The following is an 18761-nucleotide window of genomic DNA, read 5'->3' on the forward strand; positions in this document are numbered from 1 at the left end:
AAGAGAATGGTCTACTTTCATTCTTTTGCATATGGTTGTCCAGTTTTCCCAACACCATTTGTTGAAGAGACTTTCCTTTCTTCTTTGTATGTTCTCAGCTCCTTTGTCAAAGATTAGCTGTCCATAGCATCTTACCTTTTTTTTTGAGGAAGATTAGCTCTGAGCTCACATCTGCCACCAATCCTCCTTTTTTTTTTTTGCTGAAGAAGACTGGCCCTGAGCTAACATCCATGCTCATCGTCCTCTACTTTGCATGTGGGACACTTGTGACAGCATGGCCTGACAAGTGGTGCGCAGGTCCACACCTGGGATCCAAACCAGTGAACCCTGGGCCATGGAAGTGCAACATGTGAACCCAACCACTGTGCCCCTTGGCTGGCCTCCATGTCTTACCATTTTTAAGTGTATAATCCAGTGGCACTAAGTACATTCACATTGTTGTGAAACTACCACCACCATCTATTTCCAGAAATTTCCCATCTTCCTCAAGTGAAATTTTGTCCCCATTAAGCAATAACTCCCTATTCCCCCTCTCCCAAGCCCCCTGCCACCACTGTTCTACTTTCTGTCTCTGTGAATTTGACTACTCTGGGTACCTTATATAAGTGGGGTCATATAGTATTTGTCTTTCTGTGACTGGCTTATTGCAATAAATATTCTAAGACATGTCTTTACGATGGGCTCTGTAAGAATTTCTATACCTGGGATCATAATTGCCAGGTCATAGGGGTGATTTGGCGTGATTTGGCTTAATTTGGCTAATGGGCCAGATTGTGGGCCATAATTGCTCCAGAGTGGCCCCCTAGCCTTCACTCCCACCAGCAGAGACAGTATGAGGGTTCCAGTATCCCCATTTCCCTACTGATACTTGACATTAGCCAACTTTTGAATTTGTGCCAGGCTAACAGGTGTAAAGTGATTTTTTGTGATATTAATTTCCATTGCTCTGACTACTAATGATTTTGAGCATTTCTTCCAATGCAGGCCACCTTTCATGGCCTCCTCCTGTATAAGGTGTTTACAAACCATTTTTCTATCAGGATTGTTGAAATTTTCTTGTTGGTTTGCAGATATTTCTTATTTTACATATTTTATACCTTGCTGGTTTTATTTGTGGCAAAATCTTCTCCCATTCTGTCATCTATTGTTTTTGTCCATAGTTTTTCTGTGCACTTGGAATTCTGTTTAAGAAGTCCTCTCCTATCTATATAAATGATATAGATATTTTCTTATATCTCTTTTTATTAATTTTGTAGTTTTACCTTTCTCATGTAGATGTTAAATCCATCTGGAGCTCACCATTATTTATGTATTTGGTAAAGATTCAATTTTATTTTGCTTGATATTGTTATAATTTCCCCAAGACTATCTACTAACAATCTGCTCTCTCCTAACTCGTTTTTGCTACCCCTATACCATACATTAAATTCCCTTATACACACGGGTTTTGTTCTGCACTCTATTCTGTCTCCTTGATATATTTTCTACTCTCGTACCAAGGGCACACTGATTTTTATTACTGTAACTCTGAGGTGTGTTTTATTTATTTTGATTTTGATTTTTTTGAGGAAATGAAAGCCACAATACTATTTATTAGCATACAATGAATTAGAACAGGTGATAAAATATATCAGCGAAGCAACTACAGATGTCTTCATTTCACAAGGAAATGCACACAGTTTTAATGACAGACAATCAAACATTATTGAAAACTCATTGAGGGAATACATTCAGCTACAAGTAACAGGAAACACACACGCTCTTCCTGATTTGAGAAAGGTGATTGTTCTCACGTGGGACAGCTGGCTCAAGGCAGCCTCAGCACAATGCAGCAGAGAAACAAACTTCGATGTCCTTCTTTTTATGGCCCCATTGTAGATGTCATGGTGAATCAAGAAAACACACTCGCTAGCACTATTAAGAGCATAAGATGTTTCCTATACAAATTATATCTTATGCAGATATCATCTAGAGAAGAAGGGAATCAGAAAATACTCCCAACCACAAAAGTTTGAAGTAGTTTCCTGGTGGACACAAGAGAACTTACAGAAAAATCCTAACTCTAGTGGATCTTTGATGTGAAACTTGCGAAGACATCAGTGGAAAGTACACCTCCATGAAAATCAAAATCAAACAGTCGTTGGTGGTTTTCAAGATACTCTCAACTAGAAGGGCAAAGAATCCAGATAACAGGATGGAAGATGGTGTCCTCGATGCTCCTATGTAACTGTCTCTTTTCTAGTAGGATGGCTCTCAAATGAACCTACTGCCTTGTTTGCTTCTGCCTTCAAACCCTCATGCAAGTGAGGCTATGGGTGAATTCCAATGTGGAACCTCAAGGGGATCTTAAAGACCTAGTTCTTAATATCACCCTCATTGACATAAAGCAATATACGGGTTATATGTCCACCTCTGCATTTTGTTGCCCTACAACAGGCCTCTAATTAATTCAAAGTCTATTTGCCAAATACCATTCAGAAGCAAGGACAAAGAGCAAAGGCCCAAATATGAAAATAAGATTTCATGGGTAAGTATGCTGTTTGATAAACTTGCCGTACAAAAAAATTTATTCCAACAGTTTAATAGAATGGAAAATGGAAACAGGCTCCTACCCACCACCCCAAAAAAGGAGCTTTCTCTAAGAAAAGTACAGTATATACAATGGGTTAGTCATATCTAGGGACTGCAATGCAAGGCCAGTAAGAAAATCCCAACAAATTCAAGCTGTCATTTTTCAATGACCCCGTAACACAGAACAATTATAACATTATAAAAAATAAGGAGAAAAGATTATTAACTGATTTAAGGGTAAAGCACTACCTATTAATCTTATGTACTACTGATGATGACTTGCAGAATTATCTCACCTCATATCCATTTCTGAAAGTAATTAAAAGACATCCACAATCCAATGTTGCACTTTAAGAAACATGCTCAGTAAACACAGTGTTATTTACGACTTTTATAACAGCTCTTTCATATTGGAAATTTTCTAGAACATTATACACAAATAAATTTCCATCAAGCTTTCTCATACTACTTACATTTATATTTATTTTTGGTGGAAGATTGACATAGAAGGATGTAGGCCAATTGAAGTCTTTCCTATGCTGTTTACATTCAAGAGAGTTTTATTATGTCACTCCTTCCATGTCTTCAAAAAGGACTGTGATGACAAAAGAGTGCCCCACATTCTTCACATTTACATAATTTTCCCTCTACTGTGCATTCTCTGATATCCTCAACAGTTTTCATGAGAAATAAAGGCTTTCCCACTTTCCTGGGATTCAAACCATTTCTATCCAGTGTAACTTCTCTCATGTTTTCAAAGTGATCTCAGAGAAATGAAGGCTTTCCCACATTCCTTACATTCGTAGGGTGTTTCTCCAGTATGAATTCTTTCATGTCTTCAAAGAGAAGGGGAAGAAGTGAATGCTTTACTGCACTTTCTTACGTTCATAGAGTTTCTCTCCAGTGTGAATTCTTTCATGTCTTTGAAGAGAGCTGGAAGAAGAGAAGGCTTTAGTGATCTTTTACTTTCATATTGTTTCTCTCCAGTATGAGTTCTTTCATGTTTTTGAACATTACTGGAAAACCTGAAGGCCTTACCACATATTTTACATTCAAAGGGTTTTTCTCCAGTATGAATTCTTCCCTGTAATTGAGGAGAACTGAAAGAAGTGAATGCTTTACTGCATTTTTTATATTCATGGGGTTTCTCTCCAGAATGAGTTCTTTCATGTATTTGAAGAAGACTGGGAAAAGTGAAGGCTCTCCTACGTTCCTTAGATTTATATGGCTTCTCTCCATATTTTTGATAGTCATGTGGTTTGTGTTCAGTGTAACTTCTCATGTCCCTATCAAAGGATGAGTGATGCATGAAGACTTTTCCACATGCGTTGCATTCACATGGTATAGCTCCTGCAGGTTTCTTCCTCAGGTTGAGATTTGGAATAAGGCTGAAGTTTTCTCCACATTGACTACCCTCTTCACTTTCACAGAATCTCTTTACTGTATGATTTCTTAGTTTTCACCCTGGGTTTTGTACCAGTTTTCAATGTCATGAACTTCGCATATTTTTCCTATTTAGGCCAGCTTCCTGAAAGTTTCTCACATCACATCTCTGTAGATTTCCTCTGTGAAGGATCCAGTAAAGTCCACTCCTCTGGGCTGAAGTTCACAGTCACATCCTCAATGGCCACTGAGTCCATTTCTAGGTCTCCTGGATCCCCGTGAGTCCTTCCTACAACCCCAGGGATAGTGCAGATCACAGTGTGACAGAGGCTGTGGCAGAGCCACCAGGGACTGTTAAGGAAGGCGACACCTGATTCTGAGTGAGGCCGGAACAAGTAGGGACATGCACGCCAGTGCATTGTGTAGCTGCACCCCTGAGGTGTGTTTTAATGTTTACTTGGACAAGCCCACTACTTCGCATGGCTTTTTAAAAGTTGACTTAGCGTTTACAGACATTTCTTCTTGCATAAAAATCTTAAAGTAAGTTTATTGAGTTCCTCAAAACACCCAGCTAGAAATTTCAGTGCAATGGTACTGCATTTACAGGCTAATATAGAGAGAAGGATGTATTTATTCTACTGTTTTCCCATCTAAGCGTCATCTTTCATGGACATCCATAGACAAGGGTCAAGGGTGAACCCTCAGTGCTTGAAATAGATTATTCCGGCCCTCAGAATTGAAGCATGCCTTTCCTCGTCTCTATAATCCATCAAAATGGATTTCAACAGGCTCAGGGGGAGCCTTGGATGCTTCCCTCTCCCGATATCCCTGCCTCCATCTGCAGGGGGTGGATGGAACCTGAATCATCCATCTCTTTCCACCTCCTACACCCACACCCTCAGCAAACATTGGCTGTGTCCACCGTGACTCATCTCCATGCATCTTTTAGCCCATTTGTGTCAGTCACCATGAGAATCCCGGGCCGTTCCTGCTCTTCTCATTTCTAGCACCCAGAGGTGTCTGAATATCCCCTGTATATTCTGCATTTCTCATTCCTCCTCACTTACTTATGCCATCCCACTTTACCCTCTGGAACACACTCTGCTGGACCAGAGTGGGGGCAGGTGTCCCTCCTGCTCCTTGTCGCCCCTTCCAGATCTCCTCGAACTCCTCAGTTCTGAATCTCCTGTGCTTCGTTATTGGCGTGGCTGCCTTCAGTCTCCACTCATCCATCCTCTATTTCTTTTGGTTCTATAGACTGAGTGATGCTCTTGTCGGCAATGTCCGAGGATTCTAATTTTTCAACATTTTCACCAACACTTGGTACTGACTATCTTTCTGATCATAGTCATTCTTGGGTGTGTGTAGTGGTATCTCAATATTGTAGTTTTCATTTGCTTTTCCTAATGAGCAATAATGCTGGGCACCTTTTCATGTGCATGCTCCTATACCTTCTCTGATGAAATATCTATTCAAATCTTTTATCCTTTAAAAATTTGGATTGTGAGTTTTATTATTGAATTGTGTGATTCCTTATATATTCTGGATGCAAATCCTTCATCAGATATATGATTTACAAATATTTTCCTGCAGTTTGTGGCTCGCGTTTTCCTTTTTTTAATGATGTCTTTGGATGTGCAAAAATTTTTAGTGTCATTGTAGTCCAATTTATCTTTTTTTTTCTTTTATGATCTTGCTTTTGGTGTTGTATCTAAGAACTCTTTTCTTAATCCAAGGTCATCAAGATTTTCTCCCATGTTTTAACTAGAAATTTTGTAGTTTTTGGTTTTACATTTATGTCTATGATCTAACCTGAGTTAATTTTTGCGTATGGTGTCAGTACATCAGATAAATATTACAGTGATAAATGTATACATATCTAACAACAGAATCTCAAAATACATGAATTGTAGGAGACAGAAATTGAAAGTCAGTAAATTTTTTTATTTACTGAGGAAGATTCACCTTGAGCTAGCATCTGTTGCCAATCTTCCTCTTATTTTTTTTTTTGCTTGAGAAAGCTTAGCTCTGAGCTAGCATCATAATTTGTCAAGGTCTTTTTTTTATGGCCAGAAACATGAGTGCTTTAGAAATTGTTTAACAAGTATAAGAGAATGACATATATTCAATTAAAATCCATTAGTATATATGTATATTCTATGCATGTCTATCAAGCTGGCTTTGTTGATTATATTTGTGTGTGTACTTAGACAGATGCCTGACTTACGGTTCAGCACAATGTGAGTGTTTATTGAAAGGTGTGGTTTTAACAAGTCTTTGTTTGATTTTTAGGAGTTTTTTTTTTGGCAGGAAAAGATCCGCCTTGAGCTAACATCTTACGTCAATCTCCCTCTTATTTGTCTTTTCTCCCCAAAGCCCCAGTACATGGTTGTGTATTCTCATTGTAAGTCGTTCTAGTTCTTCTACGTGAGCTGCCACAGCATGGCAGCTGACAGACGGGGCGGGAGGGCGGGGGGGGGGTGTGGTTCCAGGACCGGAAACGAACCCGGCCCATGGAAGCAGTGAGTGCCAAACTTTAACCACTAGGCCACCAGGGCTGGCTCATATTTGGAGGAGTTTTAATTTACGTATTTGACTGCCACGTTGTGTGATACGTAAAGATTCATGACTGCTATATTTGCTTTGTGACTTTACCTTTTATTATCACATAAAATCTTTTTCCTAGTTAATGCTTTTAGCCTTGAATTCTGCTTTATCTGCTATTATTAATGCCATGCCAGCTTTCTTTCTGTCTGTATTCCCACCGCTTTATTTCAATTTTTTCTTTGTATCATTGTTTTCTTGTGTTCTCATAAATAACGTAGAGCTCAATTTATGCTAAAATCCAAGCTTACTGGAAACTCCAATTCTAGTATGGCCAAGTAAGGTGCTATGGGACCCAATCTTTCAACAGATGGCAAATATAAACTCTGGACCAGAAAACAAAAAAGCAAAACTGAATAAACAACAAAAATTGCCTCAAGGCACAGGGACATGAACAAAAGCAAGCCAATTCAGAGCTGAAAGATGAAAATGGCGCAGGCTGAGTTACCCATTTTCATGGCTTTCAGCCTGGCAGCAGGCCAAGTGCTGTAGAGAAGACAAAACCCCAAGAAAAATCCCTATTCCTTTCTGGCCGGAAGAATCAGAGGCCAGAGTTTGGTGAAACCACAGCCACTGGAGAGTGAGGGGGGAACCTGGGAAGGAGAGAGCTAGAGAGGGGTGTCCCCATTCTGAGTATAAGCTTCAAAATCCTTGAACCATCCATAGATGGGACAGACCCCGGGGAGGGAAGAAAGAAGTCAACCGAGAAATGAACTTCTGCTGCTGAGACAGAGTTTGCAGCTTGAGTCCAAAGATATTAATCGCTCATTCAAACAAACCCTCAAACAAACATCCACACTCTTCAGAGGAATGCAAAGAACTCCATCTCCAAAACACAAGACTGCCAATGTCCAGGATGCAATCCACAACTCTTTGGGGTATTTTTATTTCTCTACCTCTATTCTCACGTGCACCTTCCCACAACACCTGAGTTTTCCTGAGATAGTTTAGAATTCTTGACTTCACTATCATTCCAATGTTTCCCTTTACGTAAGTGGCTGTCAGCATTAGTAACACTTTAAATTTTTCCTGGAGCTCGCCTCCCAGCGATTTTGGCTGAACTGGTCTTGGAGGTAGCCCGGGCTTCTCAGAGTTTTAACAGCTTCCCTCCTGCTTCTAATAAGCACCCAGGGTTGAGGGCCACTGCCAATGGCTCAAGTTGAGGCCCTAGTGCAGAACGGTGTGAAGACAACATTGACAGCTAAACCATGAGAGAAACCCCATCTTTCCGGCAGGCAGGGGTAACTGGAGAAAGGGGCTCCTGTATTCCAAACAGTGATTTTTTCTCTCTCTTTTCTTTCACTGCTTTGCCCTGAGTAGAGCTCCAATTGCATAGAACTGCATGGCAGTGATGCAAGGAACTAAAACTCTTACAGATATTTGATTTTCTGGACACAAGAACAGGAAAGGGGGCACCTGGGAGCTGAAGAATATATGGAGATAATTCTGACTTTGAAAATGGAACTGACATTGAAACCACGGCCACAGAAAGTGAAACAAAACTGGGGGTCTAAACTTAATCAGGTTGATTGACTGCTAAATAATAATAATAAAATACATCGATGTTCTCCAAACGATGTTAACATGACCTAGGGCCTCACAATGTAATATTCAAACTGTCCCTGATATAATGCATATCTACTTGATGTACAAAGACCTGGGAAAATGTGACCAATTCTCAAGGGAAAACACAATCAACAGATGCTAAACCCAACATAACCCAAATGTTGGAATTATCAGACAAAGACATTAAAGCAGCTATTATAATCACCCTCTGTGAAGTAAAGGTAAACAATCTTGAAATGAATGGAAAGTTAAAAATTCTTAGCAGAGAAATAGGAAGTGTAAAAGGTAATATGGAAAGTTTAGGACCGAAAAATGTGACTATCTGAAATTAGCAAAAAAAATTACTGGATGGACTCAATAGTAGAATGAAGATGAAGTAAAGAAAGAGTGAGGGAACTTGAAGAGGGATATAAATAGTGGCCCAAAACTTCCTGAATCTGGTGAGACATAACTGCATAGGCTCAAGATACTCAGTAAACCCCAAACAGGATAATATGAAAGAAAAGCATATCTAGACATGAAATAACAAAATTGATAAAAACCAAAGACAAAGAAAAAATTCTTGAAAGCAGCCATAGAAAAATGAAACTTTATATATCGGGGAACAATTATTCAAATGACTGCAGATTTCTCCTCTGAAACCATGGGGGGCCAGAAGACAGTGGAATACATCTTTAAAATGCTGAAAGCAAAGAACTCTCAGCTCAGAATTCATATCCAACGAAAACATTCTTTGGGATTGATGGCAAACTGAAGACATTCTCAGATGGTTGGAAACTAAGAGAGTTTGTCACCATCACACCTGCTCTAAATGAAATGCTGAAGGAAGTTCTTCAGGTGGAGGGAAAATGATCCCAGAGGGATATTTTGAACATGAGTGAAGGAAAAGTAACAAAAAATGGTAAATATAGTAGAGTTTTCTTCTCTTCTTAGGTGTTTTAAAATACGTATGGCTGTTGAAAGAAAAAGTGATAGCACTCACTGATATAGTTTTTAATATATGAAGATATAATCCATATAACAACTATAATTAAAGTGAAGTTCATCATATAAACCACATATAACTATATGGTTAGAGGTCATCTTCTACATTTTACTGGAAATAGTAAAACATTAACTCTAAGTAGACTGTGCAATGTTATATTATAACTCTTAGAGCAACCACTAAGTTATACTATATATATAATACTCTGTATACCTATAGCCAAAAAGCCTATAGATAAAATAAAATGGGAAACTAAAAATCACTGAAATAATCTGAAAGAAGATGGGAAGGGGGAACCCTGGAACAATAAACAAAGGGATGAACAGCAAATAATTAATAGAATGGTATTTAATCATATTAATAATTATATGAAATGTAAATGATCTAAAAACACCAGTTAAAAGTCAGAGATTGTCAGGGGCCAGCCCCATGGCCGAGTGGTTGAGTTCATGTGCTGTGATTCAGCGGCCCAGGGTTTTGCTGGTTGGGATCCTGGGTGCGGACATGGCACCACTCATCAAGCCGTGCTGAGGAAGCCTCCCACATAGTGCAGCCAGAAGGACCTACACCCACAATATACAACTATGTACTGGGGGCTTTGGGGAGAAGAAGAAGAAGAAAAAAAGGAAGATGGCAACAGATGTTAGCTCAGGTGCCAATCTAAGACAAATTCCGAGGTTGTCAGATTGGCTAATAAAACAAAACCTAACTATATGCTGACTACAAGAAACCAATTTTTAAATATAATCATACAGTTAGGTTAAAAGCATAAAAAATATATACCATAAAAATCCTAATCAATAGAAATATGGAGTGGCTACATTAATATCACACAAAGTGGATTTCAGAGCAAAGAAACTTACCAGAAATAAAGGGGCAATATACAGTGATAAAATGGTTAATCAACCAAGAAGAATAACAATCCTGAAAGTGCATGCTCCTAAAATACACGAAGCAAGAATAGATAGAATTGAAAGTAGAAATAGACAAATCCATAAATCTACTTGGGCAGTTTAACACTCCTGTCTCAGTAGTTGATAGAACAAATAAATCAGGAAAGATATAGAGGACCCGAATAACACTATAAGCCAATTTGACACAACTGACATTTATAGAACATTCTACCTAAAGCAGTAAAACATACATGTTTTCAAATGCACACAAAACATTGGCCAAGATAGACCATATTCTGGATTACATAACAAGCCTTAACACACTTAAAAGAATTGAAATCATTAAAAGTGTGTTCTCTGACCATAATAGAATTAAATTGGAAATAAATAATAGGAAGCTATCTGGAAAATCTCCAAATATTTGGAAATTATAAATAACCCATAGATCAAAGAGGAAGTGACAAGGGAAATTAGAAGATATTTTGAATGGGGTGAAAAGGAAAATACAGCTCATCAAAACTTGTGGAATTCAGCTAAAGCTGTGCTTAGAGGGAATTTTATGGTATTAAATGCTTTTATTAGGAAGAAAGAAAGGTCTCAAATCAATAATCTAAGTTTCCACCTTAAGAAACTAAACAAATTGGGGCCAGCCCAGTGGCGTAGCAGTTAAGTTCATGCCCTCTGCTTCAGTGGCCCGGGATTCGCAGGTTCGGATCCTGGGCATAGACTTAGTAGTACTCGTCCAGCCTCACTGTGGACCTAGCACGGCTCATCAAGCCACGCTGTGGCGGTGTCCCACATAAAATGGAGGAAGATGGCCACAGATGCTAGCTCAGTGACAATCTTCCTCAAGCAAGAAGAGGAAGATTGGCAACAGATGATAGCTCAGGGCCAATCTTCCTCACACACACAAAAGAAACTAAACAAATAGAGCCAGCCCTGATGGCCTAGTGGTGAAAGTTTGGTGCTGCCACCACTTCAGCAGCCTGGGTTCAGGTCCTGGGCATGGAACCACACCACTCGTCTGTCAGTAGCCATGCTGTGGTGGTGGCTCACATGGAAGAACTAGGAGGACTTACAACCAGAATATACAGCTATGTACTGGGGCTTTGAGGTGGGGAAAAAGAAAAGAGAGGAAGATTGGCAACAGATGTTAGCTCACGGCAAATCTTTCCCAGCAAAAAAAAAAAAAAAAAAAAAAAAAAGCAAAAGCAAGGATTTCCTTTTAAAAAAAAAAGAAACTAAACAAACAAAAAAAGCTAAAAGTAAATATAAGGAAGAAAATAATAAGGATTATTCTAAAATTTATATGGAAAGTCAAAGGACCTAGCATACGTAAAACAATTTTGAAAAAGAAGAATAAAGTGGGAAGAGACAGTCTACTGTATCTTAAGATTTATTATAAGGCTACAGGAATCAAGACAGTGTGCTATTGGCAAAGGGATAGACTCACAGATCAGGGGACCAGAACAGAGAACCTAGAAACAGACCCACGCAAGCAGGCATTTTTGACAAAGTTGCAACCGCTATTCAGTGGAGGAAGGACACCCTTTTCAGCAAATGGTGCTGGGCCAGTTGGACATCCATAGGTAAAAGAGTAAGGCTCAATATAAGTCTCACATTTTATACCAAAACTAACTCAAAATAGATGATGGACTTAAACGTAAAACTACAAAAGTTTTAGAAAGAAACAGAAGAAAATCTTTGGGATCTAGGGCTGGGCAAAGAGTTCTTCGACTGCTTGAAAAGCAGAGTCCATAAAAGAAAAAATTGATAGCCTGGACTTCATTGAAAGGAAGACTTTTGTTCTGTGAAAGACCCTGTTAGGAGGAGGAGAACACGAACTCCTCGCCCTGCCTCTTCGTAAAGTTCCACTGTCTCAGTGGCTGCAAGATCATAAGTCAACTCTATAGAAAGTCATTCGAAGGCCTCCACGGGACGGCCTTGGGCTCCTCCTCCTCCTGCATCCCTTCCTCTCCACATATTCTGTCTCCCAGGGGACACTGTGGGTGGTTGGCAGAGTTATGGTCCCCAGAGATGCCCATACCCTAATCCTCGACACCCGTGAATATGTCACCTTACATGGCAAGAAAGACTTTGCAGGTGCAGTTCAGTGTACAGACCTTAAGATAGGGAGGTTACCATGGATTGTCTGGGTGGGCGCAATCTAACCGCGCGAGCCCTTAAGGGAGAGAGGGAAGCGGAAGAGGCAGAGAGCTGTGCTGGAAGAAGAGGCAGGAGACAGTCATAGTGTGAGTGGGCCTTGACTGCTGTTGCTGGCTGTGAGGATGAAGTGGGCCACGAGCCAGGGGAGGGAGGAAGCCTCTAGAAGCTGAGAGCCCCCCATGGCCAGCAGCCAGCCAGAAAACAGGGTCTTCTTTCCCACAACTCTGCTGCCGGCAATCTGAGTGCGCCAAAAGCGAATTCTCCCCCAGAGCTCAGTCTTGGTGACGTCTTGATTCTGGGCTTGAGAGACTTGAAGCAAAGAAACCAGCAGCACTGGGTTTCCGACCTCAGGAACTGTAAGAGGATCAATTTGTCTTGTTCTAGACCACCGAGTTTGTAGTAATTTGTTTCGGCAGCAATAGAACGCCATGCCCTATACCTTTTCTCATTTGCATGCCCTTGCTCATGCTATCCTGCTGCCAGGACAACTCTTCTCCATTTCTGCAGTCAGGATGAAATTCCACCTGTCCTCTAAGGTCCAGCCTTCCTGGCAGTCCCCCTGAGCAGCGCTTCCCTCCTCCCAGTGGCCGAGCAGAATTGATCACATCCTCCTTTTTGTTCCAGAGAACTGTGCTCCCACCTGAGTATAGTGCAGGCTGCTCGTTGATTGCATTGTGGCCACTCCTTGCTGTACTCCAACCTTTAACGGCTGGTGTCCTTGTCCCTAGCTTAGTGCCTGACAGTCTGTCAATCAAATATATATCGAGGGACTAAGTCACGCTGGGCAGACGTGTCTTGGGTGCTCGGTATACAGTGATACCCGAATCAGACCCAAGCCTTGTCCTTACGGAGCTTATAGACTACACAGAGACTGTGCCCATAAACATTTGCTGAGTTAATTGAACTCGTATGTCCTGGGATCAAGGAATTCACAATCACCAGGAAGCGGAATTGGCCAGGTCTCTCTGTCAGGGCATCCATATGCATCCACATACAAAGAAATACAGTTTGCAAATCACGCCTTCAGTTTTACAGTTTTTGTTCATAACGCACAATAGGTTTTGGGGAATCACTGGCTGAAGTGGGAAAAGCCAGGAGGAATTTGTAGCATGGATTTTAACGCTCAATTTGGATTCAGCTGGGCAGGTACCCTGAGGTGGCAGCTAAGGGTCAGTGCAGAGGATGCCCAATAAAAACGTTGCTGGTTCCAACGCTTTTAAGAGCCTTTGAGGCAAGTCGAGTGTAAAGACTATGAAAATGGTGGTCCTGTACTTGCTTGTTCATAGAGCCCTACAAGGAAGAATTAGGCAGTGTAAATTATTGAAGAACAACTTCTTTTACCAACGGGGAACTCATACCAATTCCAGAGCAGCTGTTATTATCACTAAAAATACAGATGTAGTGCAACCTACTGCTCCAATTAGAGACTGAAAAATCTGGGCAGTAAACAATTAACCCATGTTCTTATGCTACAAAATAAGATTAATGATTTTTTTAAATGATCTCTTTTCTAAGATGGAAACCATTGTTGTGGAAAATACGTGTTCCTGTCCCTATTTTGAGACCTGGCTGACTTACTTTAATCTCTGTCCATGACAGACACCTGTGTCCACTGCAAAGCTCTCCCCTCCCTTCATTTCAATAAAGAAAGCTGTCTGTTCCGTTTCCTCGCTTCTCTAAATTTATTGATTCAACTCCCAGGATTCAGTTCATTCCAGAATTTTATTCCCTAAGGGTGTGACACTGCACTTGTCACCTGAGGCAGTTCTTTTATAGTTGACGATAGTTCTCTCTATGAGAATGTGTGAAAACGTCCTCTTTGGAGTTCTGTAGCTGGAACTCGGAGAAGGGACCCTGATTTCTTTGTACGTGGCTCCCAGCAGGACACGCTGTTGAAATATTAATTGGACAATGCCCCTGCTTTGGAGCAGATACGTAAGAACTAAGAGTTCATAGGATCCAATAATTTCCAAAAGTCCTTTTGTTGTGACCAGGGCTTGAAGTAAGTGGCAGGATGAACAAAAATGCCATCGCCCTGAAATGGACCATGATTAGAGTCAGAATGGTGAAGCAAGATGTGAGTTTTGTTGTCCCTCCTGGGCCCCCGTCGCTGCAACCTCTTCCCTCCCCGTGTTCTCAGTCCCACTGACCCTGGCATCCGGGGACTTCAAATGTAGTTAAGTCTGCTGTCCTTGGTCGTGCCAGGCGTGGCCTGAGTCCCAGCCTTCTATTGAAATGTACCTGTCTTGTGTCCCAGCACACAGCCTCGTGCGTTACCCCTTCTGCAAAAATACTCTAGTTTCCAACACAGCTCTTCCATATTTTAGCCCGAATGACTGACAACTGGCTGTATCCAGCGATGGGGGTGAGAAACAAAGAACAAAAGGAAGAGCTGTCACCTCTTCCTCCCTCTCGACCTGCATGAGGCTTCTGGGGGTCACAGCAAGGCAGACAGAGATTTTCTCAGCATCCACTCATGCACGATTTAAAACATGCATTAACACCATGCGAGGTTCCAGGACATAAAAACAAATGATCTGAGGTCTCTGTCACCAAGTGAGGGGATGGACACACGAGCCAACAAACAGCAGCTCCAGCGGCACAGTGTAGCCAGTGCTGCTACAGAGGCAGGGACAAACGTGGCAGGGGGATGAAGTCACTAACTCTGAGCAAGGAGAGAAGGTGGCATTTGATGTGGGTTTTGATGGCTGAATAGGAGTTTTCTAGGGACCTGTGGAAGGGAAGAGTGAACAGGAGAGGAATAAATAATGCCCGGGTGCTGTGTCACAAGTGGCAGACTGTCAGCATGGTTGATGAGAGGGGCGGTGCAGCACCTGGCAGGTATTGAGGCCAGGTGAGCAGTTGGGGCCAAAGTATGAGTTGTCTTTCGGGGTGCACATGTGTCTTGCCGAGAGCAAACATGGATTTCAAGAAAAGGCCTGATTTAATTAGATTCTTCTAACAGTGGAGCTCAGGAGGAGGCCACTCATGGGCTGGTTGCAAAGCACCAGCTGGAGATGGTGAAGCTTGGACCAGCTGGGAGTGGAAGGAGGAGCTGGACTCAACAGAGAGGCTTAGGGAGAATCAAATGGATTCTGTGAAGGAGAGAGAGGAGGGACCTCAGGCTACTGACCTGGGCATCAGGCTGGACAGTGACACTGTAGATCCAGAAAGGTGGTCATAGGAGGTCGGCTGGCTGGTGGGGAAGCTTGTGAACTTGGATGGGTCCTTCCCTCTCTGAAGGAAAGGATCCCAAAGGCATCTGTCGCCTTCTCTGCTTCTCACCCCTTGTCCTGCCTATGTCACAGTCCTGTGAACCTCGACGATTGTTAGAGAACAAAAAGATGGCGGAACTCTACAAAGAGGCAGCCCGTGGTGCAAGCCGCCCCTGGCAGGCCTGGGCTCCGAGGACAGGCAGCCAGTAGGAGGTGCGATGTGGCCGGGAGAAAGCCTGCCCAGACGCTTCATTCATGGCAGGAATTTTGGCTTGGGCTGGCGTCTTCAAGCCTGGACACTCTATAAACGGGAGTCGCTCCATTGACTGGGGACTGGATCTCATCCAACTGGGTACATTTGGAGTGTCCTGCTTTTCTACCGGCTTGTCCTTGGACAAAGCATGTGACACCTCTGTCCTTCCTTGGCTGCGCTGGGGGGCGTGGCAAGGCAGAAGGGGCTGAGAAAAGAATGTGCTCCTGGTTCTAGGAGACAGGGATCTTGCCCGAAAGGCATTCCATAACACGTGGAAAACTGAAGTTCACTTCTCAAAGTGCGTCAACAGCCTTCCTCCCTTCCGTGTGCTCCAACTTAAATGTCACGTTGCCAAATGGGTGTCAGATAATAGCAGGAATAACAGAGGTATCACATCATTATTCACTTCCCTTTGACTTATTTCGTTTTAGAACACTGTTATCCAACGTGGGGATCTTGGAACATTAGTCCCACAACATACTCTTTGAAAAATTGGTTGCATTATTAGACAAGTTTGGAACAGGCTGCATTCCTTACGTCACTCTTGAGCATTCACAATTCACAACAAAGGCTCTGAGAAGTCCTGCACTAAAAACCGTACAGACAGGGCCTCCCAAAGTCATTCGTACACGAGACCCTGGATTCTGTTTTTTTAAAATACATTTCTAACGTCCAGGGGGCAGACTTTTGTAAATGCCACCCTAGCACTCAGGAACCATGAGAACCTTTAAAAGCCATGCTCTTGAGTCCATAAAAGAGGAAGAAAAGTTGAAGAACGGGTAACTGCCTACAGGTCTGTTTCCTGGCCTCCACAGACGATCGTACCCTTTTTTGCACTATCTCCCTTACCCATTTTACCTGGTCTCTAATTAACTTTTCGTATTGCTCTCCCCACTATTCCTGGATATTTTGCCTCAGACGAAAGCAGGGTAATCGGTTCCTGATCTCTTTTTTAAAGGTATCGCATCTTCTTCCAGCCCACGGGTGCATGATGGCTTTACGGATTTCCTCCTTTGAAACAAACCTTTGCGAACACCTGCCAGCTCCCCGTCCACTTCGGGCTAAAGTGAGCAGCGTTTGCGTTCTCAATTCTCTCCCCTGCTTTAGATTCATAACAGTTAGGATTAACAGGTGGGAGGAGGAACCAGGTGGGCTAACAAAATCACACACATACACTACAACTTTAAGTTGTTTCTTGTCGGCGAGAATTTGCTTTACGTGGGCTAATTATTAGAACTCTGTGCCTCAGTATTCTCATCTGTAACATGGGGATAAAACAGCACCGCCCTCCCCACACTGTACTGAGAAATAAATGAGTTACCGCATGTCAAACATCCAGAATAATGACTGGCACAGAGCTTTAATAATAATGAATAATAATTTCACTTCTAAAAAAGAGATTTAAGTGAGTTTTCATCAATTGGCTATGATTAATTCTTTCAATAAAACCAGCGACAAAAAATTCTGTTCAACAGAGCCTTCACATCGCAGTATTATTCACATGTTCACTAAGCAGTGTCATCACTTTTACTTTATTTGGGGGATCAGAAGTGCTTCTGTGGGGACTGAGACGACCACACAAAGGACCGTGGAACAGCAGGGCTAGGAGGGCATCCAAGGGGGAATCGGAGGCCTGGGTTCTGGTCCTCCGCACCCCACTGCCCAGGGATGAGCTCCTGGGTCAGTTACCTACTCATCAGACTGGCGTGGACCGAGGGCTCCCTACGGGCCAGGCATAGTTCACAACACCTTTCCTGCCATCTCCATTGCGGAGGTGGGACGCTGAGGTGACAAGAGGCCAGAGGGTGAGTAAGTGGCTTTGAAGCCCATGCTGTCAGGCACCACTGGGTTTCAATTTCATCTGAAAATAAAAACACCTCGTGGGCACTGTGCCTGGGGGAGGGGGGATTATCAGAAGCGTGAATGGGATGGCTTACATAAAAAGGGCTTTGAAAGCTGTAGCGTTCACTGAAGGAAGTGTCCTCAGCACTTCTCTGTAGCTTTGGTTTTAGTGTGATCTCGCTCCGTGGAAGCGAGCTGACAAGGAGCACACTGCTGGTTAGTATTCTGTTTCTTTGCCCTGCCCCGGTGCACCCACAGGCGGGCTAAAGGGAAGGACTTTTCTAAAAGGCAGGAGGTTGAGGAGAAGCAGAAGGGCCACAGGACAAACCCAGGAAGCTGCCTGGACTCTGACTTGCTTTAGCTTCCTCTGTGTTTTGTACTTTGGTCCCATTAACCAACAGGTGTGGTTAGAACTGGAAAGAAACTTCCTCATCCTCGGGGCTGGAGACATGGAAGCAGCGTTGGGCACAGTCCTGGGGTGAGAGTCGGTATCTTGGGGTGATGGAAGGAAGGGAGGTGTCGAGTGGGCTGGAGGGCACCCCCCCCCCCCAGCAGAACAGCTCTGACGGAGCTGGTTTCCGAATATTGGAGGTACACCCACATTCCATTTGAGAAAGGAGTTTCTAATGCTAGAGTAAGATGGAAAAACAATGGATGAAGTCCAACAACCCCCAGGGACAATCAGCTGGCTCTTCCTCTGTGCTTGCACCACATTTGGTTAAACTTCTGTCAACATTCAAGTCCAGGCCTACCTCCTAACATGGTCAGTTATTGGCAAATTGGTTTCTCGTCCGCCACTGGGTGTCCCTGAAGCAGAAAGATAATAATGCCTTTTATCTTTTTTTGTGCCCTCTTCAAAGGATGATCGATGTATTGAGCCCACGCTCCAGAATTTATACGCTTGAAATGAACGTCCTCGCTTGCAAATAGTCCCCGGGACTTGACCCTCTCTTCAGTGTGCCTCTTGAGGAGCCGTCTGCACAGCTCAGTGTACACGAAAACCTCCTTGGTCCTAGAAAAACCTTTGAGTGTGAAGTTGATTTTCGACACACCTCAAAAAATTCATTTAGCACCAGGTGGATAGCTTCTCTGACAAGAACGGTGTGTACATCTAAGGAATGGGTTTCTTGAGAGGGTGGCAAATGCTTCTGAAGGCAATGTTGAGAGAAGGATGCGGCTTCCTAAGATGACAATGAAACATGGAATTAAAACAAACACACAAGAGAACAAAAACTCCCTTAGAATTGGTAAGTGTTACTAAGAGAGAGAGCACAGGCGCGTCC

At 42.5% G+C, this 18761-nt stretch overlaps 1 protein-coding gene across 1 annotated transcript in view; it reads left to right on the forward strand.

The window, feature by feature from the left end:
* Nucleotides 1-18499, forward strand: part of SH3BGR (SH3 domain binding glutamate rich protein) — a 92575-nt gene extending 74076 nt beyond the window's left edge. The window contains exons 7-8 of the mRNA XM_044750660.2: nt 16595-16702; nt 18339-18499. Of these exons, the coding sequence (XP_044606595.2) occupies nt 16595-16702; nt 18339-18383 (153 nt within the window). The 3' untranslated portion in view covers nt 18384-18499. The remainder of the gene's footprint in view (nt 1-16594; nt 16703-18338) is intronic.
* The last annotated feature ends 262 nt before the right edge of the window (nt 18500-18761 follow it).

Source organism: Equus asinus, chromosome 18, assembly GCF_041296235.1.
Source record: "Equus asinus isolate D_3611 breed Donkey chromosome 18, EquAss-T2T_v2, whole genome shotgun sequence".
NCBI lineage: Eukaryota > Metazoa > Chordata > Mammalia > Perissodactyla > Equidae > Equus > Equus asinus.